General features: G+C 39.2%; 1 protein-coding gene across 1 annotated transcript in view; it reads right to left on the bottom strand.

Annotated features, from left to right (window-relative positions):
- Positions 1–26,963, bottom strand: part of STPG4 (sperm-tail PG-rich repeat containing 4) — a 37,270-nt gene that overhangs the window by 9,098 nt on the left and 1,209 nt on the right. Inside the window, exons 2-5 of the mRNA XM_037024420.2 lie at positions 24,854–24,913; positions 23,574–23,831; positions 10,980–11,044; positions 10,719–10,773 (exon numbers count right to left, since the gene is read on the bottom strand). Coding sequence (XP_036880315.2) covers positions 10,719–10,773; positions 10,980–11,044; positions 23,574–23,831; positions 24,854–24,913 — 438 coding nt within the window. The remainder of the gene's footprint in view (positions 1–10,718; positions 10,774–10,979; positions 11,045–23,573; positions 23,832–24,853; positions 24,914–26,963) is intronic.

The following is a 26,963-nucleotide window of genomic DNA, read 5'->3' as shown; positions in this document are numbered from 1 at the left end:
TATGTTTCTTTAACATCACAAAGCTAAAGGGAGCCTAGAAAAAGCACATAGTCCACCCCCTTGACTGTAGGCACAACTTTCAATGAATCATACTTGGAGAGAGAAATGGTCAGAAATAAAATTCATGGCTCCAAATGTCTATATATATGCACACATTAAATACAATAATAAGCACATAGACTGAATTACAAGACAGGGTAAAAATGATCTCCCCTAATTCTTATAAGATGGGTATGATAGCTGGAATACATTGCCCAAAAAAGAAAACAGGAGCCCAGCAAGGAGGGTGGAATCCTGTATGGAGGTGGGCACAGAGAGAAGCTAGAGCTGCTTCTGGGAATTCAGGAGGAGGCCATGAGGTGGGTGCAGCCAACTCAGAAAATTCTAGAATTTTATAACTACTAATCTACAGGGTCAAAGGAGAAAAAAGGGAGACATGCATGCTGGTGGATGGGTAGAAGCAAATCATTCAGGGTCCAAAAGCTATTCACATTTGCGAATGTAAGAACTGTCACTTGAAGTCTAGCTCTGTCCTGTTTATTTCTGCTGAGGGAGAAACTGGCAGTTCGGTTTTCCAGGTAGGGGGCCATGCAGGGGGGCAACCTGAGGAATGACAAACCTGCCCGTAAAAGTGCGGCTTTTACAGGAATGCGCGCGCCAGGGACTCCAGGTAATTCAGAACTGCCGCAGGTGTCTGCCCACTGGCCCATTCTCCATTTTCTAGATGACCCCGGGAGCAGAAGGCTCCCCACCTCGTTAAAAATCTGGGGCTGTACTTCTGCCAGGGCAGATCTGGAGAGCCGGCAACCCCTACTCCTGGTCACAGCGATTGGTCCGGGACAGGCACATGACCATCACCAGGCCGATCAGACAAGCCTTCCTTTTCACACACAGGTGCGCAGGCAGGCGGGCGTTTGGGGCTCCAGTTTATGGAGAAAGCATGTCCGAAGACTGGAGAAAGTTAAATCAGTGACCAGAGTGCCAGAGGTGGTATGCACCAATAAATTCCACCCCACTTCCGTGTTTTTAATTTTTTGCTTAAGCTAATTCAAGAGGGGTTTCTGTCACTTAGAATTGAAAAAAATCTTAATATATTCTCTTTTTCTTGTTCCCAGTCAAGGTATTGTTATAAGAAAGGAGTGCAGGAAATTCTTCACATTCATAGCCAGACAGGGGTATATGAATCTGCTGGTGTTAATATGATTGGAAAAGTTGCACACATTTTTTAAGAAGAAAAATTGTCAGAATATCTTTTTCTTAAAAATCCTAGTACATCTGTAGCTATATTTGAAAGGTTATACTTTTTCCAAAACTTGTTAACCTGCAAGTGAACTCTCTTTGAGACTGGGACCTGTCTTAATCATCTCAACTTTCAGATCCCATTCAAGCAGAAATCAGTTTGTGTTCGGCTTTATTCAGTCTGACCACGTTTACTAATTATTTTTCTGTACCTTGTGGAATTTTGAACTTTCAGCTTAGTTTTTAATTGAGCTAATTCTTTAGATGCAAAAACACTGCAGTGACTCAGCATGTACTAGTATGAGTACAGACGATGCCACAGATCTGCTATCCGCTTTCCAAATACCTACTATAAAATGTGCCCAAAACAGACATGACATATAACACTCCTTTGAATCTGTAGAGATTCTTTCATGTTTATCTAATCCTTTCCTTATTCTTTATAGGCTTGTCAGTTTTTAAGAAATACAGAAACATCTTGAAATATTTCTGACATCAAATAAAAGAAACCCATCTTCATTTGACATTGTAAGATTTTATTCCTATTGTCAGGAAAGATGTACATGTCTCGTTTTTCACTTTATATACAACTGTGAGAAGTACGCACTGTAAAGAATCTGCTCAGCAAATCAGTGGAAGCCCCAAATCACATGAATGACAGAGTCCTAATAGTAATAAGTGGCACTAGTTTTATTTAAGTAACAAAATATTTTTTATGTTGACTGTTTTGATGGCTCTTCTCAAACACTACCTATTTTCTGACTTCAAAAACCTACATTTTGAAAAATTGCAAAAGCAACGGAAAAGAGAAAGGAAGTAAATGACCGCCTTAATCTCAGCACCTCAGCCCAGCCACTAAAAGCACTGTGCATTTTGGCTTTGTATACACACAATTTTTCTTACATTATTTTAATCATAACATGTGTACCAATTTGTGTCCTGCATTTTTTTACTACATATTAGATCATAAACATTTTTGGTGCTATTTTATAATTTTAACTAATTGTTTTAATGTGAAGGGAATTGTAAAATATCCCTTTGAGTGGATATGTAATGCTCTTTTTCAATTGTTTCCCTTCTGCTGTTGTTCTTATTTCACTATTAAATATATCATTTTATTTATAGTATATATGTTATTTATATATTATATATTATATATTTTGCTATTATATATGTTCTGTGGTTGCTGTTACTCGCTATTATAAATAACCCTTTGATGATGTCTTTGTACACAATGAATATTTCTGTATATAAGGTTATTACTTTAGGAGGATTTTCTCAAAATGGAATTAGTAGGCCAAAAGATATAAACAGCCTCTATAGCTCAACACATACTGCCAAACTGCTTCTCAAGGAGTGGTATTAGAGCACGCTCCCACCAGCGACAGAGAGAAAAGTACCGCATCTCTATAGTCCACATGCCACATGGATACTGGGGAAAAGGGATTTAGAAAAATACAATCTTCCTTAATCCTCTTTACCCTAATGGGAGTATTAAATGAAGTCATCAGTGGCCTCTATATGTTTAGAGAAGTTGTGCAGAGTATCTGATATCCTTAATTCCCACTTGTGAGACACATTCAGGAGGGAACAGAATTCATGCAATTTTTGGTAGGTCAGGAGATTGATTTGGGTCATTTATAAAAGCAATTAAATCAATCAAAGGGAGGGACAAGGGAGGAGAAAGCACAAATGACAAGTTTTACTTTGCTCAGTTCATTTGGGTGAGAACAACTAGGATTTGTCGTGGCCTGTCTTTTCCCTCTTTTAAAAATACTCTGCATGAGGGAACTGTACCTTTGGGTCTTGGGATCTGTGGGTCTTGGTCATTATCAAGGTGCTAAACAGGAATGGTGGCTGGTAGAAGTTTCTGATACATTTGTTTTTTTTTTTCAGTGAGAGTGAAAAAGCCCTTTTTACTTATGGTAGAACATGTCTTCCAGCATCTATCCCAAAATGCTCAGGTAAATTCTCTCCTCCAGTCTTTCCTGTGGACAAAACAACTGTTCTGATCCATAACCAGTTACTACTATTTCAACAATAACTAAGGTAGCCAATAAGTATACAACCTTACATTGATAATTTGAAGATTAAAGACCATTTCCCAACCAGACAAATCCCTTACCAGCTGCTTCTCCTGAGGACTACCTACACTTCACAGACAAACTGTGATTCACTGTCTGAGTTCCCAACACAAGCCAGGAAGCTTCACGGCTCCTCCACACTGAGAGGCCTTCAGGCATGTGAGGTCCTAGAGGATTCCAAATTCAAAGTCAATGTACTTCTTACAACTAAAAAATCATGTAGTAATCCTCTATGCCTTCACATGGTCATCTAATCATTTTTTAATAGGCTGCTCCTGGAGATTTTATCATAAATAATTAACAAATTTCAATGAGCTGATTTTCACGGGTGATGGAAATAAAAGGAGATGCATACCCGTATGTATCCATCTTTTATAACCTGCCTCATTCTCAGAAGGGTTTTAAGTGACTCAGTGAATGTCTACAGTTTGTACTATATTGCACCACACCCACAGGTCAGATTTCTGGTGATTGCAGGTTGCAGGTATACCAACCATGAGTCAACCTGTCCTAATAAGGCTCAAGTGACACCATGACCTTACCATGCAACCATACACAAAACCCACTGCAGAAGAACTGAAGAGTTACAAGTTTTCTAAAACAAACAAAATGTCAAATAAATGGAAGAAAATGAAAGTGAACATTATGTTTCTGGAGGGAATTTTTTAAGTGGTGGAAGACATTAAAAAGGAAAAGAGATACATAGATTTCATTCATTCAGCACATTTGCTGAGCTGTAGTAAGTGCCAGGCACTAATGAATAAGACAGCACCTTCTTTATTAGGTGATGACAAAATCTCTAATTGGACAATGTAAACATTTGACATTTTACACTTCTGTATACATAAAAACACAAAAGCAAAAGGCAAAATCCCTGAAAAACCTCAGTAAATACAAGTGTCACTTTCTCTTCACTATGGAGTTTACCCAAATTAACAAAAAAGAATTTTTTTTTTTAAAGGTCCACCCAATAGATAACTGGGTAAAGACTGTGACCAGAAAGTATACAGGCAGGACCACAAGTCACCCGTTAACAGATAATTAGAATGTGTTGCCGCAGATCCTACAGATTAAAATAAAATAATGAGATACCATTATTTTACTATTAATAAGCTATAACAAATTAACAAATATTTTTTTGAATAATGATAATAAAAATTCATACAGATGTGAAATGGGCATTATTGATAGTTTGGCTGAACATAAATTCTAAATAGAAAATAATCTTCCTTTAATCCTCTCTCTGTGGATATTAACTAGATTTTTTTTAAATACTCCCCCTATGTCCCCTGCATTCTATTTTACACCAGGTTTCCATCCTTCTATCAGTCTGTCTCCATCTCTTATTCATGTCAGAGTCTTTCCTCACTTGCCTGGTGGAACCATGGGTATGGAGCAGGGCTATGTTTCCAGCAACTTGAATGTGAGCCAGTCTTTTTCCTGGGATTCCCTAAATGTCAGGATGTGGTTCTTTTTCCTCTGGGCTCATGCAGTTTTCCCAGAAGGCATATTCCACTAGACTTTTGCCTGAGGGGCAAATGTCTGAAGGTCAGCATTCCACATAAGGAAAGGAAAGGGGGGCTCCAGACCTAAAATACTCTGTCTGCACTGTTTCAATTCATTCCCTGGTGCCAAGTCCTATTTCTCACCTTTCCTTCCCTCCTAATTGTGAGCCTCCCTGCAGTTCTGCAGGACAAACAGGTTCCCTCCCAGCTCTACTGCACCTGTTCCCCTACTACTTTTTTTAGCCTACTTTCAATTATCCAAAAATTGTTGAAATGTCTTATCTACCGATATTTCCCTCCTTTTCTCTTAATCCATATGGGTTGACTTATATTACTATTTTATGTGGATTGGAGAGTGAGAGGAGAATGATGGGTGTGGCCAATTGGCCATATTTCCTGCCAATACAGGAAATCATGTATTACTTTTAGAATAGAAAAATATACTGAACGGGAAAGGGGGGAGCCTAGTAAACAAAATGTCCTTCATGTAATCGTAGATTAATGATACCAAAAAAAAAATCCTCATCACAAGAAAAAGAAAAAAGAAAAATATAAACTTTACATTCAAATAGTGATTATGACCATAATTGCATAAAGCAAGGATATTCAAATTGCACAATATCAGTTTATCACACATAAACAGGAACTCCCTCTATTTAACATTCATTCAGTCTTATAGATTCTCTGAAACTATGCTATTTCACATTTATGTCAAAATTGGATCATCTCAGAGGCATCAACAGGCATCTATTTCATAAGGAAAATGTCTGAAAATTCCCACAACTCTATGTGAATTTTATTTCTCCTTATTTTGTAGATGCTTTTATGGAATTACCTTGAGGCGAATGTCTAAAAGTGTAGCACATGTTTTGTACATAGAATGAACAGTTAATACAAATACCTAAAAACTGGGACCCCTGCTCACATTTCTCCCTCTTTTTAGCTCCTTTGCTTTATCCCAGATGTTCTAATACTTGTCTCAGCTATATTCCTGGAGGATGGTGGGGGAGGGAAGAAAATCTGGTAAGTCACTAATACTTTAGTATGAATTGGACCAATGCATTTCTTCTTCTAGAAGCTTTTGCCTTTAAAAGAAGACATGGGAAAAGGAGAAATACCCTCAAGAGATAAACAGCCAGTGTAGCTACAGACATGTGACACACTTAAAACCTCACAACACCCCAAAACACAGGTGTTCCCCCTTTCATACACAGGGCTTGACAAAGGAAGGGTAACCTAGTACTTAACAGCACAGCTGGGACTCCCACCCAGACCTGCCTCCTGTTGAGCCTGTCCCCAGCACCTGGGGAGCACCCAGGCCGGCCTGATCAGCTGCGGCAGGCAGAGGACGGGACCAGGGCCTGATCCAGAGGCTTTAAATCAAGTGTGATGCATGTCTTATGCCTCAGATCTTAGCCTCTCATACACAATCCCTACTGTGGAGTTTCAGGCATTGCTGTAGTGAGTGGAGAAGGTGCAGATACAAATCTCTGTCTGGGCCCCTCAAATAACAAGGTCTGTGGAAAGCCTCTGGATCCATAAGCAGAGAGGACAGCTGGCTATTTGGTTTATTTGCTTAGACCTGGGCTCTGAAGGCATAGGTATTGGTGTCCCTCTCCTCACAAGCCTTGTCTTCACTCTTGTCTTTATCTCCTCCCTCCCCCTGGAGTCAGCAGTTGCTGCGAAGCTTACAAGTAAATGTATCAGAGCGTTTGGAGGAGGCTGGTGACAGGAAGAAGGTACATGTGTGTCTATCAACAGACAATATGAAATATGAGTCATCAGTGTCTAATTTGGGGTGCTGTATTCCAAGTTGTGCATGCTAAGCCATCTGGTCCCACCCAAGTCAGACACACACATTGTGAATCCTAGACTCTCGTTTAATCTGTGGAAGTTTGTGTGTGCTCGTATGTGTACACATTGGTTGTGTTACTGACTTCAGAGTGTCCCTGCTGTTTAACAGGGTAGGGGGAACACTGACAAACATCTCATTTGCCTTTGAATGCTCAGCAGTGCCTACCTGGCACAGGGCCTATGCACACAGCCACACAAAAAAGATTTGTAGAATAGATGAACTTCTGTTGAAGTCAGCTAGACTAAGTTGAGTCCAGATTATTACAAAGAGGATTTGAGAAAAGACTAGATGTTCTAATATGCTAAAGGTGTCTCGGGGGCCAGTTGAGGAAATCTAGTGTAGCCAGGCTCACAGCTAGAGCCTAAGCTGCATCCATCCATCATAAGGATCTTAGGTGTTCAGGGCCTAACAAGCAGGCCAGCAAGTGGACCTTGCTGTATCTGAATGCATCCTACTGCAGAGGGGATCAAGCAGGCCCACCTGGCCCCAAGAACAAGCCTCAGTCATCAGTGGGGTGGTATGACACCAGAAACAACACAACGTCAGCCACTTGCATTTGACCTGAGATCAGCTCTAAACATTCGATGACATGAACAAGTAACTTGATCATGCTCATTCACTAGGCAGCACAGCTTAGAGCTCAGGTTTTGAGGTCGCTATAGACTGAGACTAAGTCCTGGCTCCAGTTTTGAATAACTGTGTGACAGGCAACTAACTTCCATTTCCTGACCTATCAAATAGAGATGATAAATACTGCCACAGCAAGCTGCTATGAGGATTAAATGACACAGGGTATGACAGTCACCAAGCACTGGGCCTGACATCAGACAACAGTCAATGCATGCTGGTCTCATCATCCTCAGAGCCAACCCTATCAGATAGGTGATCTATAAAGTTTCTTAACAGTTCTGTTACTATGGTGTTAATTTCTAGAACAATTAAACTGAATGATACTATCAATCAAGTGAGTTTCTCACATAGGCTGAATGGCATATTACAACGGCCCACAGAGTAGTGCATTTATCACAAGGGGGTTAGAGATAACATTCTCCTAGCAGACATCACCGCTTTGCATACTCACATTGCACACCACCATCTCCCACTGTTGGAATCAAAGGAGTTCGCTCTTTGCAGTTCACAAGTGTGTGGATCTAAACCAAACCCTTTGTCTACTCTGGGAATGCATGTTTCGGACAGACATCACAGCCCTTGGCTATTTCTTTGCCTTGGAACATTTTCCATGGATGTATTCTTTTCACTTTGTTGAAGGACAGGATGTTCTAAATCAGTGAATTACTTTTATTTATAAAATGGAATGGATGAGGTGACACCAATGAAAAGGGCAGAATAAGGATCTCCAAAAATCTTCTCCTCCATAAAAGCAATAGAACAAAGGCAAAGGTTGTCAGAATCAACTGCCCTGTGCTATTTCCCATACCAGGCTGCATGACCTGCAGGACACCTAACTGAACTAAGAGCAAATTATTTTTAATGGAGTCTCCTTACTATTAGAAAACAAATTGCTATTAACTCACTGTATTTGTTTGAAACATATATTTCAAAGTAAATATAATATAACCGAGAGGGGGAAAAACTGGTGTCATGATTGCTTGCTGCCAAAGCCACTTGTACACATTTACCTCCATCCCCATCAAATAAAAAAGGCATAACTATCTCCCCCACTCACCACACACACACCTGTGTATGTACACACACGCAGAGGGCCAAGAGAAGGCACAACAGCCAACATCTTTTGGAAGATGCGATGCAGTTTGGAGGAAAGGTACCCGACATGGCAGGGTAAAGAAAGCTGATGCTGAAGTGCCCAGAGAGGACCTGCCACAGAGGAGCAGGCTGAGCTGCTCCACAGAAGCCAGGCAACATCAGAAATTTCAGGCACCAGGCACTGTGAGGCGGGGGTAAGTTTGGGGCTGGAAGCAGGAGAGCAGGCTGACTGTCTTCTTGCCAGGTGCCTACCCACCTCACCGGCACCAGTCAGGTAGCCACCCTACCCACCTCCCTCTAGGAGATAGGGCTTCTGTTTCTGGGGAGACTGTGCCTGAGATCTGGACTCAGGAGTCCCAGGAACTGGGAGGACAGGGGCCTTTACTATAAACAGAAATTAAGTGAACTTTCACACCCCAAGTGGGGAGTCTCCCGGCCCCTCTCCAAGTCAGCTCCCAGAACACTGGCTTATACCCCCAGACCAGAGGCTGAGGGGTTATTTTGAAGTGACCGACATGTCTGAGAGAAAAGACCTACACAGATAAACATTTATGGGCTACACAAAGGAAAAGCCAGGTCCTCATCCCATCAACCCACTGTGGAATCCACGTGGAGATAATCTCCACCTATGTTCATTTCCTAATGTTAGGTACTTTCCTAACAAATTACCATAAATTTGGTGGCTTAAAACAACAGACTTTCATTCGCTCATAGTTTTGGAGGCCAGAAGTCTGAAATCAGTTTCACTGGGCTAAAAACAAGATGTTGGCAGGGCCGTTCGCTCTCTGCAGACACTAGGGAAGAATCTGTTCTTTAATCCTTCCAGCCCTTGCTAGCGGCCACATCACTCCAGTCTCCTCACCATGGTCACATGACCTCGCCTCCCATCTCGAATTGCCCTCTTATAAGCACATTTCTGATTATATCTAGGGCCTGCCCTGTTAGTCCAGGATAATCTCCCAATCTCAAGAGCCTTAACTTCATCACATCTGGAAAGGTTCTGCCATAAAGTAATGCTCACAGGTTCTGAAGGTTAGAATGTGGATACATCTTGAATGACCATTTTATGTGCCATGTATGTTGAAACTGTTTTTCCTAATTTGCATTTGCCTATTAACACCGTTTATAGTTTGCTTTCTGACATACTAAAAATGTTTAATGTTATATATCAAATCTAATATCTCTCCTTTCTTTTGCAATTCATCCATTGCTATTAGCTCAGAAAATCTGCTTTATCCTACAATTAGATATGAGCTAATATATTTTCTCCTGGTTTTATCTTTTCATAAGTATTTAATTATTTAGTCAATATGGAATTTATTTTAATATGTACTATGGAGAACCTAATTTAATTTTTTCAAATTACTTAATCAATTGTCTAGCACATAAGGTCTCTTCCTTTCCCTATAATTTGTCACACCACCTTCATCAAATATAGAAATTTTATATATACCAAGGTTTGTCTCTGAGCTCTGTTTTGTTACCTCAATTCCTCTCTCAGATGATGTTTGATGTGCATCTTTTTCTTCCCCCTGAGTTTCTAGTTACAAATAAATAGCTATAGTCCATCAAACCACCCCAAAATAATTTCATAGTTTTCCAATCATTCAAATATTTACATAATTATTTATCTTTTGGCATCCACTGATAGTTACTTATTTACAAGAGTTCATTTTCACTTGTACTCGGAAACTTTCACAAACAGGAAAGCATTTTCACATTTTTAAAAGGAAAGAAACTAGAGATACTTTTCCATTTTGTTGTTAATACAATGATCTATTATTGACTATCTCTGCTGATTTAATTCATTCATTCATTCAATAAATAGTGTGTGTCAGCCATTTTTCTAGGTGATAATTATAGAGGCCAAAAACAGACAAAAATCCCTGCCTTCATGAAGCTTACATTCTAGTGGAGGAGACAGACAAAAACAGGATCAGTAAAATTTTAAATTTAGTGTGTCAGACAGTGATGAGCACTACAGAGAAAAATAAGTCGAGGTAGGGGAGACAGGAAATTCTGAACAGGTGACTAGGGATGACCTCCCTGAAAAGAGGATATGAGTCAAGACCTTTAAAAAGGAAAAGAAGCTTTATTTTTCTTCTATAACTTGACACAAATGGGTTACTTACATTGAAATCCCTAGTGTATCTTCAGATACATTTTAAGCCCATCTTAAATAAGTTACATTAATCACTCATTGCTTATCTACTTAATCATGAGCAAAATGTTCGTCTTGATGTCAAAAGGAATCATTGCATATTTTAAACATTAAGTTCATCAGGAGTTAATTGTCTACAATATACTTACAGGAATGAAGTAGCCTGTTGGAAATCTTTGAACTGTAGAACGAAATATGAAGCTCCTATATTTGAAAAAAAACATATGATTTTGTGCATCTATTTTTTAATGTGAGGATCTTTAACTTACTCCCCCCCTCTCATTAAATATTTTAAATGCTAATCGGGATATGATGGGCATAAATGAGGTTTAAAAGTCATCAGTATTGGTTAAGTATATAAATAGAAAGGCATGAGTAAATTACTAAAAGAAATTGAATAATATGATTACCTGGAAGTGTACTTGGGAACTGGAGCAGGGAGTAGGTCGTATTGCCCTGGTGAAAGTTTAAGTGACTGTACAGAATGGACAAGGACAACAATAATAGATTAATGCAGGTCTTAAACTCACATTATTTTATCATCAGTCATTCATAAATAATCTTCTATTTTATGGCCATACAACATTACATAATTTATTCTCTATTTTAATAGTGAAAAAGGTACATTTTCCAAAGGAGATTTTCAAAACATTCAGCAGATAATCACTTTTCATAGTGAATTTCATGATAGTATGCCTGAGATGATGTGTAGAAAAATTCTATACAATTGCTCATATTTTAAATGTACTAGATTCAACAAATAAATCTGAACATCATTTAGTGAGCCTGCTCTGTGGATAAAGAACTGTGCTAGGTGTGTGGGGGGAATACAATGGTAAGAGAGAGATGGTCCCTGACCAGCAGAAGTAAGAAGGCATGAACATAAATAAACTAACTAGGTGACCCACAGCTAACATCACATACTCAATGGTGAAAAGCTAAAAGCTTTTCCTCTAAGATCAGGAAAAGACAAAAGTGCCCACTCTCTCTATGCCTGTTCAACATAGTACTGGAAGTCCCAGCCAGAGTAATTAGGCAAGAAAAAGAAATAAAAGGTATCCAAATTGCAAAGAAAGCGTAAAATTGTCCCTGTTTGCAGATGATAGGATCTTATATGTAAAAAACCCCAACAACTCCACCAAGAAACTATCTGAACTAATAAACAAATTTCATAAAGTGCAGGACACAAAAACAACACACAAAATCAGTTGAGTTTCCTTACACTAACAATGAACTATCTGAAAAAGAAATTAAGAAAAAATGTCACATTAGCATCAAGAACAACAGAGTACTTAGGAATAACTTCAATGAAGGAAGTAAAAGATCTATATACTGAAAACTGTAAGATTCAATACAATCCCTACCAAATTTCAATTGCATTTTTTACTGATATGGAAAAAACAATCCTAAAATAGATCTGGAACCACAAAAGACCCCAAATAGTCAAAGCAATCTTGAAAAAGAAAAACAGAGTTGGAGGCATCATACTTCCTGATTTCAAACTGTATTACAAAGCTACAATAACCAAAATGGTATAGGTCTAGCATAAAAACAGACACATACACCAATGCAACAAAATAGAGAGCCCAGAAATAAAACCACCCATATATACTCAATTAACCTTTGACAAGGGCATCAAGAATACACAACAGGGAAAGGATAGTCTCTTCAATAGACAATATTGGGGAAACTGGATATCCACATGCAAAAGAATGAAACTAGAAAAACAGTATACCTGAGATACCTTAAACCACTCACAAAAATTAACTTGAAATGGATTGAGTACTTAAATGTGCTACCTGAAACCATGAGACTCCTGGAAGAAAATGTAGGGAAAAGCTCCTTGGTCTTGAAAATGATTTTTTTAAAAATATGACACCAAAAGCACAGGCAAAAAAAGCAAAAATAAACAAGTGGGATGACATCAAACTAAAAAACTTCCGCACAGCAAGGAGACAACCAACAAAATGAAAAGGTAACCTAAGGAATGGAAGAAAGTATTTGCAAAACATATATATGATAAGGTGTTATCCAAAATATATAAGGAATTTATACAATTCAATAGTCAAAAAAAACAAACAAACAAACCAAGCTGCTTAAAAAAATGGGCAAAAGACCTGATACAGACATTTTCCCAAAGAGGACGTACAAATGGCCCACAGGTACATGAAAACATGTTCAACATCACTAATCATTAGGGAAATGCAAAATAAAAACCACAATGAGAGCTCACTGCACACCTGTTAGGAGGGCTATTATCAAAAGACAAAAGATAACAAGTGTTGGTGAGGATGTAGAGAAAAGGGAACTCTTGTGCATTGTTGGTGGGTAACATGGTACAACCACTGTGGAAAACAGTATGGAGGTTACTCAGAAATTAAAATTACAACTACTATATGATCTAGCAACCCCACTTCTAATTATATGTCTGAAGGAAACAAAATCAGTATCTGGAAGAAATATTTGCACTCCCATATTCATTACAGCATTATTCACAGTAGCCAAGCTATGGCCACAGTGTAAAAGGATGAAAGAATAATGAATACAAGGATAATGAATACAATCACACACATGCAACACACACACACACACACACACGCAGGAATATTATTCAGCCATAAAAAAGGAAATCTTGCCATTTGTAACAACCTGGAGGCATTATGTTAAGTGAAGAATGTTAGAGAAAGAAAGACAAATGCTGCTTTACATCACTTATACGTGGAATCTAAAAAGGCTGTACTCAAAGAAACAGCGTAGAATGGTAGTTGCCAGGCGCTGGGGGAAATAGGGAGATCAAAGGGTACAAACTTGCAATATACAATAAAAAAATTCTGGGGATGTAATGTACAGCATGGTGACTATAGTAATAATACTCTGTTGTATACTTGAAAACTTCAGAGTAGTTCTTATGTGGTCTCACCACACACACACACACACACACACACACACACACACACACACACACACACACAATGGTAACTGAGGTGATGGATGTATTAATTACCTCGATGGTGGTAATCATTTCATAATGTATACATATATCAAATCATCATGTTGTACACCTCAAACATATACGAGTTTATTTGTTTGTTATACCTCAACAAAGCTGGGGGGAAATTTAAAATAAATAAACCCAATTCAATGATCTAAAGATGGTAAAGACAGTGTGAACTGAGTGTAGTCTTAAGGAAGGCGGGACTCACTCAGAGGAATGTGGCAGAGGAAACCCCGCCCTCAAACTGGTCGCAGACTACATGCATCTGTGGATATTAGTGTCAAGGTACACGAGGTAATGGAGTGTCAGGAACTGGTGAGCATAGAGAGTGGCATATGTGATGGAAGGGAGAGTGAGAGGGATGGAGAAAGAAGTCGGGGAAAATTGAGCAGACCTCCAGAACTTGCTATGTTGAAGGAGCTGGCAGGGAGGAGTTGTATTACAAAATCCTACGAAGAATCCTTTCTGAAGTGAACAGTCTTCCCCTGCCTGTTATTTTAAAATCAGATTTAAAAATACAGTGCTACTTTTACTGAAAATGAGGCATCCATACCCTGGCATTATCAGCTACATGGAAGTTCAGCTGTTATATTTCACCCAACACCTGTCTTTCACGTATTAATGCACAATTTTGATTGCAGAGGCAGCTTTTTGTGTATACAGTGATAATAACAGTAAATACAAATTTTTTTTGAGAGGGCATCTCTCATATTTATTGATCAAATGGTTGTTAACAACAATAAAATTCTGTATAGGGGACTCAATGCACAATCATTAATCCACCCCAATCCTAATTCTCAACGGTTTCCAATCTTCTGAAGCATAACGAACAAGTTCTTAGATGGTGAACAAATTCTTACATAGTGAAAAAGTTCTTACATGGTGAACAGTGCAAGGGCAGTCATCACAGAAACTTTTGGTTTTGATCACGCATTATAAACAATCAGGTCAAATATGAATAGTCGTTTGATTTTTATACTTGATTTATATGTGAATCCCACATTTCTCCCTTATTATTATTATTATTATTTTTTTAATAAAATGCTGAAGTGGTAGGTAGATGCAAGATAAAGGTAGAAAACATAGTTTAGTGCTGTAAGAGGGCAAATGTAGATGATCAGGTGTGTGCCTGTAGACTAAGTGTTAATCCAAGCTAGACAAGGGCAATAAAACATCCACGGATGCAGAAGATTTCTCTCAAAACAGGGGGGTGAGGTTCTAAGCCTCACCTCTGTTGATCCCCAATTTCTCACCTGATGACCCCCCCAGTAAATACAAATTTTATGATGAAATATATACATTGTCCTGATGCACCTGTGCCTTGCTAATTGCTCACTTGACATAACAGACACCAAGGCAACATAGGTATTTTTTTAGTGTTTTTTGTTTTTGGTTTTTTTTATATCAAGGAAGTGCAGATGTATATTTTAAGCAGAGGGCTTCCTTGGGGGCCAAACATTCTATTTCTTGATTTTTTGTCAGCTACATGGGTGCTTGTTTGCTTTCTTTTTTTTCCTGTTAACCTCTTTTTTCTTATTGAAGTATGGTTGGTATACAGTCTTATATTGGTTTCAAGTATACAATACAGTGGTTCAACAGTTACCCATATTATTAAATCCTCACCCCCACTAGTGCAGTTACCATCTGTCAACATAGGAAGATGTTACAGAATCATTGGTGATATTCTCCATGCTGTACCACCATCCCCACGACCAACTTAGATTATGATTGAGAATTTTTGTGCCTCTTTATCCCTCTCGCCCTCCCTACCTGCCCACCCTGGTGTCTGCTTTCTATTTACTTTAAGACTGTATATTTATGCATTATGCTCCTTGCTGTTACTCTCTCTCTCTCTCTCTCTCTCTCTCTCTCTCTCTCTCTCTCTCTCATGCAGATATATATACATACACACAGCACACAGGAGGAGAAAGAAAGAATTAAAAAGCGAGAAGAAAACCCACCTTAAAGCAGGTATTTATTCATCATACTCAGCAATTACAAAATATTTTTATAATAAAGTACTCAAGGAAAAATTCTTAGAAAGCATTAGTCTAGAAAGGATTATTGTCACCTGTAGCTTCTGTATTTGTCCTACTTCACGTGGCATTGCTCAACTTTGCTATTTAATATAGCCGAGAGAGGGCTGACTTTTTTCCATGAAGTCTTGAAAAGTCAGATGCTCTATGTAAGAGACTGTTCCTCTGCACATTGTTGAGCTTGTTGCAAACTATCTTGGTGGCTCCATTGCCCGTGGGTCCAATGGAATACATATATATATTTCAAAAAGAATGTGTATGTGTGTGTACACTTTCCTAATTCCTACATATGTTTCTCAGTTCTTCATTTGTAATGTAAGCCTCAGAAAATCTAGACAATGTGCCCATAAAAACACCTGATTCTAGTTAATTAATATTTCAATCCATGTTGCTTAGACACTCAGGAAATCTTGCAATAGCTTGGAGTCATAAAATATGGCAGGATGGTATTACTGTGGATATTCAATTCACTTGTGTTGTACCAACACCATCAATGTCAGAAAACTGGAATAAGAGACAAAAAATACAAACCCACTTATTGGGCTGTTGGTATATATACAATATTTTGAAAACCAAGATCCATAAATAGGTAGGAGAGAAGAAAACAGATTTCTTATTCTTTCAGAGGTCCTATCAGAATGATCCTCAGTGAAAGCAGCCAAAGGGCAGCAGGTGTAATCGTTTTAGGCTTTCTTGGTAGAAATTCCATCAGGTTTATCTTCTCTCTGAAAAGTCACTGTGTCATATGGAAGTATCACTGACTCACTGCTCAGACTTCTTTATGGTCTGAGAAATAGACAACATTGGACTTTCTCCAAAAAGAAGCCTGCCTAATGATACCAATGACATTGTTGCTAATTTGACCAGTACCCTGTTATTTTCATCAGCGCCAAATGAACTAAGATCTGCAAACGGGTCCCAGTCCCTGAAATAAGTTCTCTGCACCCACTTTTCAGAATTTTTGCATGTGCCACTCTCTTGACATAGTTGCATGTGACAATTACTGCTTTGCCCTGCTCTTTGACAGTCCAGCTTAAAAAATATCTGCTAGAGGAGCCAACTTTGAGGGCCACTTTTTTCATTTAAATGCACAACAAACTGTTACACATCTTATTTACATTTTGCTCGTTATCCCAACATTTAAGTCTTGAGTTCCCTGCAGCTATTACTTGCCTGCCCCTTCGTGGGCACAGGTTTCCCTCTGTTGATAACTTGCTCAGTGAAAAAGTATCCTGTTGAAAATTCCTTCAGCTGTTATTTCACCATGGAGCACTTTGCAAATTAACATGTCTTCAAGGATATCATCATCAGAGCTATAAACACAGCTAACAAAGATTAATAAACCAGCCAGATTTTCCCAACCTCAGTTTTCCAGTCAGCTGTTCAAGGATGTCTCTGAACACAGTAAATGGATCGTTTGGTTCACTCCCTGATAGGTGTGCCCTTCCTGCCTGTCTACCTCCTTCTGACCTAGAACGCATGTTGGGGGTGAGGGAGGCAGAATCACCAAATTTGTTTCCTTTTACATGAGCTTCATCTTCCAAGGCAGTGTTAACACTAACCTGGAGAGAAGTTTGAGGCAATTTAAAATTTTAATTGTGACTTTCATTGAAATGTTCCCAACCTAGGATGTGAATAAGTGAATAGGAAAAATAAATAAAATAACAGAACAAATGTTAGTTGGAAAAATTTTGATTTCTTTACAAATGAGATGATTGAAAAGAATATTACTTGCATACTGAAAACAATTCAAAATCTACAGAAAGAAAAAAAACTATAGTTCTCTTTTCCCCTACCTCACCCCTACTTCCCAAATGGAAACCACTGTTAATGATTGCTTAAGTATCTCTCATGAAAAAAAGTATGCATTTAACATCATATATATATATATATATATATATATATATATACATGTATAATTTGTTTTAATTTATACTAGTGGAACTATGCTATAAATATTGGTCTGTTCCTTGAGTTTTTCACTTACTAATATATCCTGGAGATGTTTCCTTATCAACACATAGATTTACCTCATTTTTAATGGTTGCATTGTATGCCATTGTATGGATACCATTATATAACTAGGACTCTAGTTAAATAAAATTATAAACAATGCTTCAGGTTTGATATAAATATCTCACTATACCTTTGCAAGGTCATCTGTAGGGTAAATTCCTGACAGTAGTATTGCCAGCTATATGCATTTAAAATATGGCTAGGAATTGCCAAATTACCCTTCCAAATATTTGCAACAACTTGTATTCATACAAATAGTATCTCTTTTTGTATCCCCTTTGCCAATAGTGGGAATCGTTGAACTTGTTGATCATCTGACAGGCAAAAAAATGTGTCAAGATGCTTTGTTCCTTTGTAAATATTTAATTGTTAGTTGAAGCCAAGTATCACTTTAAGTTTTTCAGTAACTAGTGTTCTCTCTTGGTAAATGGCTACTTCATATTCTTTGTTCATCTTTTAGCCAGAATATCTATTTCAATTGGATTATAAGAGAATATGACTCATTTTTGCCCTTTGATGCAAGTGTTGAAGCCACACAGTTGGTGGTAGGTGTTTTTTGAGACTCCCTTGCATCTTCACAGTGGTAGTGCTCTGCTCTCTTTTGGATGGACTGACCTTCCCTGGCTACAGACGGGGGCACAGTCACCATCTTTTCCCTGTCCTTTTCACTGTAGGGAGACTCTGGCACAGACTTATCTGACTTGAGGCTGTTCTGAAGTTCCCCTACCATGTTGATTTCAAGCTTATACTTTACACTTTCCCACTTAAGTCACTTGATCCATGTTTTCAGCTGGAAACATAAACAGTGCATTTAAATGGCACTGGACTTGTTACAGTCTACAGGTGGAGTTGCATTACAGCACAGGTTTTCTATAGGGCATTTTGGCAATGCATCACAGAAGACTTAGCTGTTCGAGGGTGTCTTTTGTACTGGGTCTCTGTACTCAGTCTTCCTTCTTTTGGAATGCTCTCTCTTCTTCAAGTTCACTTCCTCTCCTTCAAGTCTTTGTTGTTCAAGTGTCACCTTCTCAATGAACCCTGTTTAAATTGGCCACCCATGCCTACATGTCAGTTCCCTAATAATTCCACTCTATGACAAGCAGCAGGAAATGGCTGAATATATTAAGATACATCCATACAGTAGAACACTATGCAGCTCTTTAAAATGATGTACAAAATACGTGAAGGTGTGGAAAAGATTCACAATTTATTACTAAAAAAATTTCTGGTTTCAACCAGAAGTTCAACTCTGGTTGAAACCAGAAGTTATTTTGATAGTGAAATCTTCCCACTGCAAACTACTAGAAGTGAGGAATAAAATATTAAAAACAAATGAATGCTTTTCTTTAAAGATATGAAATTGCTGACAAGATCATAAGGAATTATAAAATCCCCCAACCAAGAGAGAGCAAGAAGCCAGAGAGGTGAGTGGCCAGGTTTGCCCAGAGGATGTTTGCTAGCCCAGACTAAACTCAGCAGAACAGAGCTGTAGGGAGGGTTTGAGGAACCTCAGAGCTGCAGAGGTATCCACAGGTCAAAGCCTGGACCCATCAATGATGTGATCTAGTGGGAGTCCTACGCACAGGAACTGGAGCCCCTAAAGGGCACTTTCTGAGAGTAAGCCCTCCCCCCTCCCCCCAGGGGTAAGGGGACTGATACTAAGCAGAATTGGTAGAGGGGAAAGAAACCCATCCTTGAGTGAGTGTAACCACGGGCTGGTCCCTTTTGTGGATTCCAGTCCAAATCCCCATACTGAACTGATCCACAAATACAAAGTATGTACTCCAAGTGGTACCAGACTGTTTGTTTCCCTAAGTCTCACAGAACCAAAAGCAAACCTTCTCTGAAGACAAACACCTTCATTTTAAGACTTGGGGAATTCATGAAAATAAATTTTCAGGAGCAATGAGCAGCACACAAAGATAATCACACACACAAGGAAACAAATTGGGTAAGACGCAGGCAGATTTCAGGTACTTGAGCAATAATTCATTCATTCATGCATTCAACAGATACTAACTTCAGACACTATTCCAGAGGCAAAGATGTAACAGTGAACAAAACAGGTAAATATTCATGTTCCTATGAAGCTTCACTCTCATGGGAGGAGATAGACGACTAATAATAAACGCAAAGTGCAAGTAAATTACATAGTTTATTGATGGCTATAGGTGCTAAGGAAAAAAAGAAAAAGAGCAGGGTAGGGAAGGTCAGGAGCGCCGGGTGGCCAATTTAAACAGGGCTCATCGAGAAAGTGGCACTTGAACAAGACTTGAAGAAGGAGAGGGAGTGAACTGTGCAGGTATCTGGAATAAGGGCATTCCAGAAGAAGGAAACCCAGTACAAAGACCCTGAAGTGGTAGTGGCAAGTTCCAGAAGCAGCCAGGAGGTCAGTGGGAGAGGAAGAGAGAGAGAGGAAGTAGTAAGAGATGGGGTCACAAGTGAGCCAGTTCAGAACAAACCTATTGACCCTGACAACCACCCCAAGTTCACACCCATGATCACAAAGCCTTAACCCACTGGTTCTCAAGCAGGCGCTTTTTTTTTTTTTTATGCGCCCGGTGGACATTTGGCAATGTCCGGTGACCATTTTCATTGTTACAGTTGAGATGGGGGGATTGCTAATGGCATTGAATTATCCAGGAACGCTGGTAAGCATCTTAAAAAGCACAGAACAGCCCCCTACAACAAAGAATTATTCTGTCCAAAATGCCAAAAGTGCCAAAGTTGAGAAACTTCGAATTAAACATACCAATGAAAAAGTAAAAAAGGCAGCTGGATGTTCAAGTCTGGAGTCCAAGAGAGAAGTCTGGGCAGGAGATATAAATTTGGAAGTCACAAAGAAATAGATGGTGTTCACAGCCTTGAAATGGAATGAGGTGACCAGGGGAGGGTGTGTAGATGGGGAAGAGGTCTGAGTGCCTGGGAAGAGGTCAGGGAGAGGGGGCCGAACCAGCAAAAGGGCTGAGAAAAGGACCCATGAATGAGGATTGAGGAGGCAGTGTCAGGGCTTTGGGAAGAGGGGAGATGTGAGATAAAGGCACCCAGGAGGGTGGGAACAGACTAGGGAAGTCCATTCAGTGCCCATGTGAGATGAAGAGTTTAACACGAGACCAATCATTCCGCTGATTGGATCCAGGTATAAAGTTCTGAGAGAGATTTAACCAGGGTTGTGGCTTTGCCAAATAAGTACAATGCGCCATTAGGGGTGAGGGAATTGAGGGCATGTGCAAGAGTCGCTCTAATAATTAACTATGGAATTTAAGCTTTGTAAGGAAAGAAAACATCGGGAAGCTGAGGGGCAGTGAAAAGGTGGTAGGATCAGTGGATTATGGGTTGGGGGTGAGGGAAAAATGGTTGGGACTGGGAGGTGAGAATGAGTGAGGCAGAAGGTTAGCAGAAGGTGGTCCAGGTGGGATGAACGTGATTCAGACTATAGAGGGTTGAAAGGATGGGTCTCAAAAAAAATCTAAGGAGTAAGTGGCTGAGCTAGCAGACAGTTCAAGAAACTGAGAAGCCAGATTTTTGGAAGATCATATATATGATACTGAAATTATGACAGGAGTAATGGAAGAGGGACAGGGGGCAAAGGGAGCTCAAGTCATCCAGAAAGGAGCAGGAGAAACCCGGGGTGGGGGAGGGGTGTGGCTGCAGCACTGAGAATAAAGCAGATCATTCTGCTGTGTGTATAAAGAGAACTGGGCCCACTTTTGTAATTACATATAATCTACAGTAAAAATGTATTACTTCTCTGATAAGAAAAAAATTATTGTACAAATTGTAGGGCCATCTCAAATGCTCTAGGAAAGAGCTGGACATATGAGTATACACATGCACACGCGCACACACACATTTGAATACACACATCTGATAAGATTCTTTGATACTGGTTCTCCAGGTGAGTTACATGTGTCAGAATAAAGGTGTTAAAAAAAAGTAAAAGCTTTTTTTACAGATAACAGGCAGCACTAATAAGGCAGGAAGTGAATATTCTATTAAAATTATGAAGCTTGAGAATGTTGCTCTGTCTTAATAAATAACAATAATGTATACTGTATCTACCTTAAAGGCAAATTATTATTTTCCTGAGTTCTATTAAAAAAACACAACTATGAATTTTACTGGTGAGTAAACAATGTTACATCTGAATCTCTCTCCCCTTGTGAATGTACTAGCACATACCTTTGAAACAGAAAGTCAGAAAAGCATTCAACTCTTCCAGTTTCAGGAACTCAGTCCCCTGAGGGAGTTCGGGAAATAAGGAAAAGAAAGAAATGGGGGAGGAGTAGGCTTTCAGGTTCTACCTCCTCCAGGTAAGCCAAATTATTTCGGTATTTCAAAGCTTTAAATTTTGCCCAACCTTGTATGTTTTTTCCTTTAAACAGTGGGCTTTGGTCTACCCTCAAAAACCCCAAAAAGCAAGAAGAGAGGAAACAGAAGGAAAATAAATGGTGGTGGAGAATGAGGAAGGATGACTTTGCACTGGAGGTGGCCAAAAGGATTTCATATTGCAGCATGGTTACCTGATATGAAGTCATTAAAGTCCAAGTATAATTTAGTGCTTGTATTCAACCACTGAAGCGAACAGCAGAAGTTTACCCAATGAACATTTATCATTCTGTCCTGTTTCAAAGCTACAATTTGCAAAGCAGGAGGAAGGGTTTAAAAGTTGGATGCATGTGCTCATCCTGCTGAATATTTCTGGTCTCCATCCTCATAACCACAACCTCTCGTATTTAATTCAACCTCCAGTTGCAACACATGTATTCTCAGGTTATCACAAGAATACTCTGATAAGCTTGTGAAGATTTATGACACCATATGACTGGCTTCTTTATAAATGGGAGATATTACAGCCTAAAGTCCCAACTCACAAAGTCCAAGTCACAACCCTGTCTCTTGAACAGGCCTTGGCCAATGCTATGCCGCTCCCTTGAAACACCTTCCTTGGATTCCACCCATCCAAACTCTGCCCTGGTTCAAGGTCATAGGTACATAAGCACACAGTAGCCTGGAAAGAGCACTGAATTTGGGCTCAGAAGCCCTCAGTTAAAAGCACTGCCTCTCCTACTTAGCTACGTGCCACTGAACAAGTTACTTAGTCTCTGTTTAACTCAGTTCTCACCCATGTAAAGTGGGGATAACATGTCCCACCTATTTTAGAATACTTGGGAAGAATAACTCAAAACATACATGTGCAAGTACACAGTGAGCTTCTAAGAACCACACGCATGTCATGTATTATTCAAGGTCCTGCTTGAGTCCTGCTTACTCCAGGGAGCCTTCCAGCCTTTCAATCCAGCCTGCACTGAACTCTCGCCCAGCATTTCCTGCTACACTGTGTAGCTCAGCACTTGACATGTTTGTTCTCCTGCTGCTGCTTGGAGAGTTCTGAGTCAGGATCACCCTTCTCCACCCGACCTAGCCCAGGGCTGTAAGCACAGCAGTGCTCTATATTATCAAAGTTATGAACAGACCTGTGAAGCTGAGTGTAGAAGCTGACCCTCCTGGTACCACAGTGCTCATTTCTCCAAGAACATTTTGAAAAAGCCTCTCTATGGTATAGAATTATAGTCACACTCTAATAAGGGCACTACTTACCAGCGGCAGTTTTCTCTTTAAGAAGAGGGTACACTGTATAAACTGTTTGAAGAGATCACAAGCATTGCCCAGTCACAGAGAAGACCTCAGAGGCTCCCCAAATCCAGGGAACCCTGCCAAGAGTCCCTGGAGAGGGAAAACTGTCTCCCATGCATTCCCTTTAGGTTAGGAGGCCTCACAGGGGAAAATCTTGCTGGACACATTTGCAAATTAGGCAGCCCGTTGATATCTGTTAGGAATGAAGCCATCCTAAAAATTTTCAGTTTCTCCTGGGGAAGACACATTCTAAATAGATAAAAGATTTTCCCTAGGGACTCTTGGTCACTTTCCCACAAAAACCCACTATAGCACTTTACCTGATCTTTGTAAACCAGTGTGTTGGGGCTTGGTCGTGGTTTGTCTTTAAATGAGTACGTGGCCACTTGTTTCTTTAACAAGTCGTAGAAGTCAGGAGGCGTATACTGGGGAACGTCATTTAGTACTGGATCATTTCTTAGCACAAGAGGTGGTTTTCTCCTTCCTTCATTTTTGAAACTGTAGGTTGCTACCACTGGATTTAATAGGGATTCCTCAATAAAAGTTTTCAAGTGGTAAGTGCCAGGGATAGGAGTATTCTGTGGAAAATTGACATCATTTTTCAGATCAGTGTGTGAACTGGTAATATTTCCTAAAGCATCATTCTTGGAAGGGTTACTCCTAAGTAGCATTTCTCTCTGTTTTAAAGTATAATAAAATTCTATCAATATTTTAAGGGAATCATGATTATTTCCTTTCTGAGACAATTGCTAAATTATAGCAAATGAGTTATGGCCATAGTTGAAGTTTTACTTTTTTGAACAGTAGCTTCTGAGATACTTAAATTTGAGATTCAGTGTGACTATACATTTCAGGCCTCTAGTGTGACCACTCAGGATTGTTTCTGGACTAAATAAAAATTATCCTACTTCTGCTTAGCAGATACTACATGTTTCTTTCTAGCTCTCAAGTGGGAAGCTCACGGATAATAACATGAGACTGAGGATGAATTGGCAGGGCATCCAATAAGAGGTTTAGTACTTCAAATCACAACCACAATGTGGCTGGATGGCCAGACCTGAAAGTTTAGTCACTGCTGCTCTGTGGCCATCTTTCCACTGAGCACTCAGCTCAGTTCCACCTTTAAAATTGGTTCAATTCCAAGAAAAACTCTGGTCCATGGGACCCTCTGTTATTGAAGGGTGTGGATAGAAAAGAGAGAAATGATGTCTCTTGAGAAGGGGATCATGCCTCTTTTCTTTCATATATTATCATCTTGCTTTCACGTATTAACCTTGTTAACAAAAGTCATCACAGGCTCTATGCCATCTATGTAAGATAAAAACTGAAACCCAAACACCCTTCCGGCTTTGCATCCTGTATAAAGCACCTAGTTTCCTAGAGTCGCTTTCCTTCTCCAAGCTTTTACTGCATTCATTCAAAATTTAGTTTCTCATTCATATAGTGTTAAGAAATTTTTAAATATGAAATTAGGCCCCTATAGATATGAACAACCACTGTTTTCTTACAATTAAGTGTTCGTAACTTAAAAGGTAAGACTGATTAAAATATTAGTGGAAATAGGAATATTTTGAACAGGAAAGAATGAAAATGTACATACTGTTAATGCTATTCTCCACCATCCTTCTCTTTCAAAAGATGATGTCTTCCAGGTTGGTTTCTAGTAACAAACGTAAAATGTGCTTATTTATTTAAGTGGTAATCCCTGGAAATTAAATGTAATTTATAAAACTTTTACTTGAGGGAGAATATATTCATAAACAACATATCCATTAAGGGGTAAAACCAAAATATATAAAGAGCTCATATGCCTCAACACCCAAAAGCAAATAACCCGATTAAAAAATGGGCTGATATGAACAGACACTTCTCAAAGAAGAAATTCAGATGGCCAACAGGCATATGAAAAGATGCTCCACATCGCTAATCATCAGGGAAATGCAAATTAAAACCACAATGAGATATCACCTCACACCAGTTAGGATGGGCAACATCCAAACAACAAATGCTGGTGGGGATGTGGAGAAAGGGGAACCCTCCTACACTGTTGGTGGGAATGTAAATTAGTTCAACCATTGTGAAAAGCAGTATGGAGGTTCCTCAAAAACTAAAAATAGAAATATCATTTGACCCAGTAATTTCACTCCTAGGAATTTACCCAAAGAATACAAGATCACAGATTCAAAGAGACATATGCACCCGTGTTTATCACAGCACTATTAACAATAGCCAAGATACAGAAGCAACCTAAGTGTCCATCAGTAGATGAATGGATAAAGAAGTGGTACATATACACAATGGAATAGTATTCAGCCATAAGAAGAAAACAAATCCTACCATTTGCAACAACATGGATGGAGCTAGAAGGTATTATGCTCAGTGAAATAAGCCAAGCAGAAACAAGTACCAAATGATTTCCCTTATTTGTGGAGTATAACAACAAAGCAAAACTGAAGGAACAAAACAGCAGCAGACTCATAGACTCCAAGAAGGGACTAGCGGTTACCAAAGGGAAAGGGTTGGGGATGGAGGGTGGGGAGGGAGGATGAAGAGGATTAAGGAGCATTATGATTAGCACACATAATGTAGGGGGCTTACAGGAAGGTAGTACAGCACAGAGAAGACAAGTAGTAACTCTATAGCATCTTACTACACTGATGGACAGTGACTGCAATGGGGTGTGTAGGGGACAACTTGGTAATAATAGAGGTGAATGTTGTAATAACAGTGTTGCTCATGTGAAACCAACCATAAGATTGCATGTCAATGATACCTTAATAAAAAAATTATAATAAAAACCTTTATTTTACCATTAAAAACTTCTACTTGAAGAAATGAACACTTGCACCAAATTGGTCAGCCTTAAGTTAAAAGCTAATTCATGATAAATTTTGTCTGTGACATTTCCTTAAGTTGCTACTTCATGATCTTTAAGTTCTTTTTAAATATCTAAATACCTTTTGGGAAAATTAGAGTAATAAACATCCCCAATTCACAGAGATGTGGTAAGGATAACAGATGTGACAAAATTTGGTGCTGTTAGGAAGAGGAGTGTTGTGTAAATCCCAAATTGTATTGTGATAATTGATAAGATTTATTATGGCTCAAGTGACTGTGCTGGGAGCTCAAGGGAAAAGTGCACAGTCATCAAATTAATGTGATATTGGGGTACAAATTCCTCATGATGTGGCAAATGCTGAAAACTGCCCTTTCCTGGCTTTACATACTCTATCAGATATGTATCATATAAATACAGCACAGCCAGTTCTCTCTGCTTGTCCAGCTAGCTGTGACACTGATGAGGCCGAATGACAGAGGAGATAGACATATTTGGGCTTGAGCACCAGCTCTGCAACTTTCACTAGCTAGGGACACTAGGCACGCTACTTAGCCCTTAGGAGCCTCAGCTTCCTCTTAGGATTTAAGGCCCTACAGGGTTGCTATAAGAAAAAGGCATTGTACATACAAAGCCTTGCACCACAGCCAGGGCTCAATAAATGGTAGCTTTTATTTTTAAAACCGCATCTGCCAAGTTGACTATTAGCAGATGATTGGCATTCCTCCGTTTGAGGACACTCTTGTCCTCCATAGTAAGTACTCTATACCCATTTATTATTATCCCATATTTGCTTCTTCTGCCTGTGAACAGGTAGTTTTTTTTTTTCCTTCTGTGCTATTTTTACTAGTAAAATCATTAAAATATTAAGTTC

This window comes from Manis javanica, chromosome 1, assembly GCF_040802235.1.
Source record: "Manis javanica isolate MJ-LG chromosome 1, MJ_LKY, whole genome shotgun sequence".
NCBI classification, from domain to species: Eukaryota; Metazoa; Chordata; class Mammalia; order Pholidota; family Manidae; genus Manis; species Manis javanica.
This window is presented reverse-complemented; position numbering and strand designations above follow the sequence as displayed.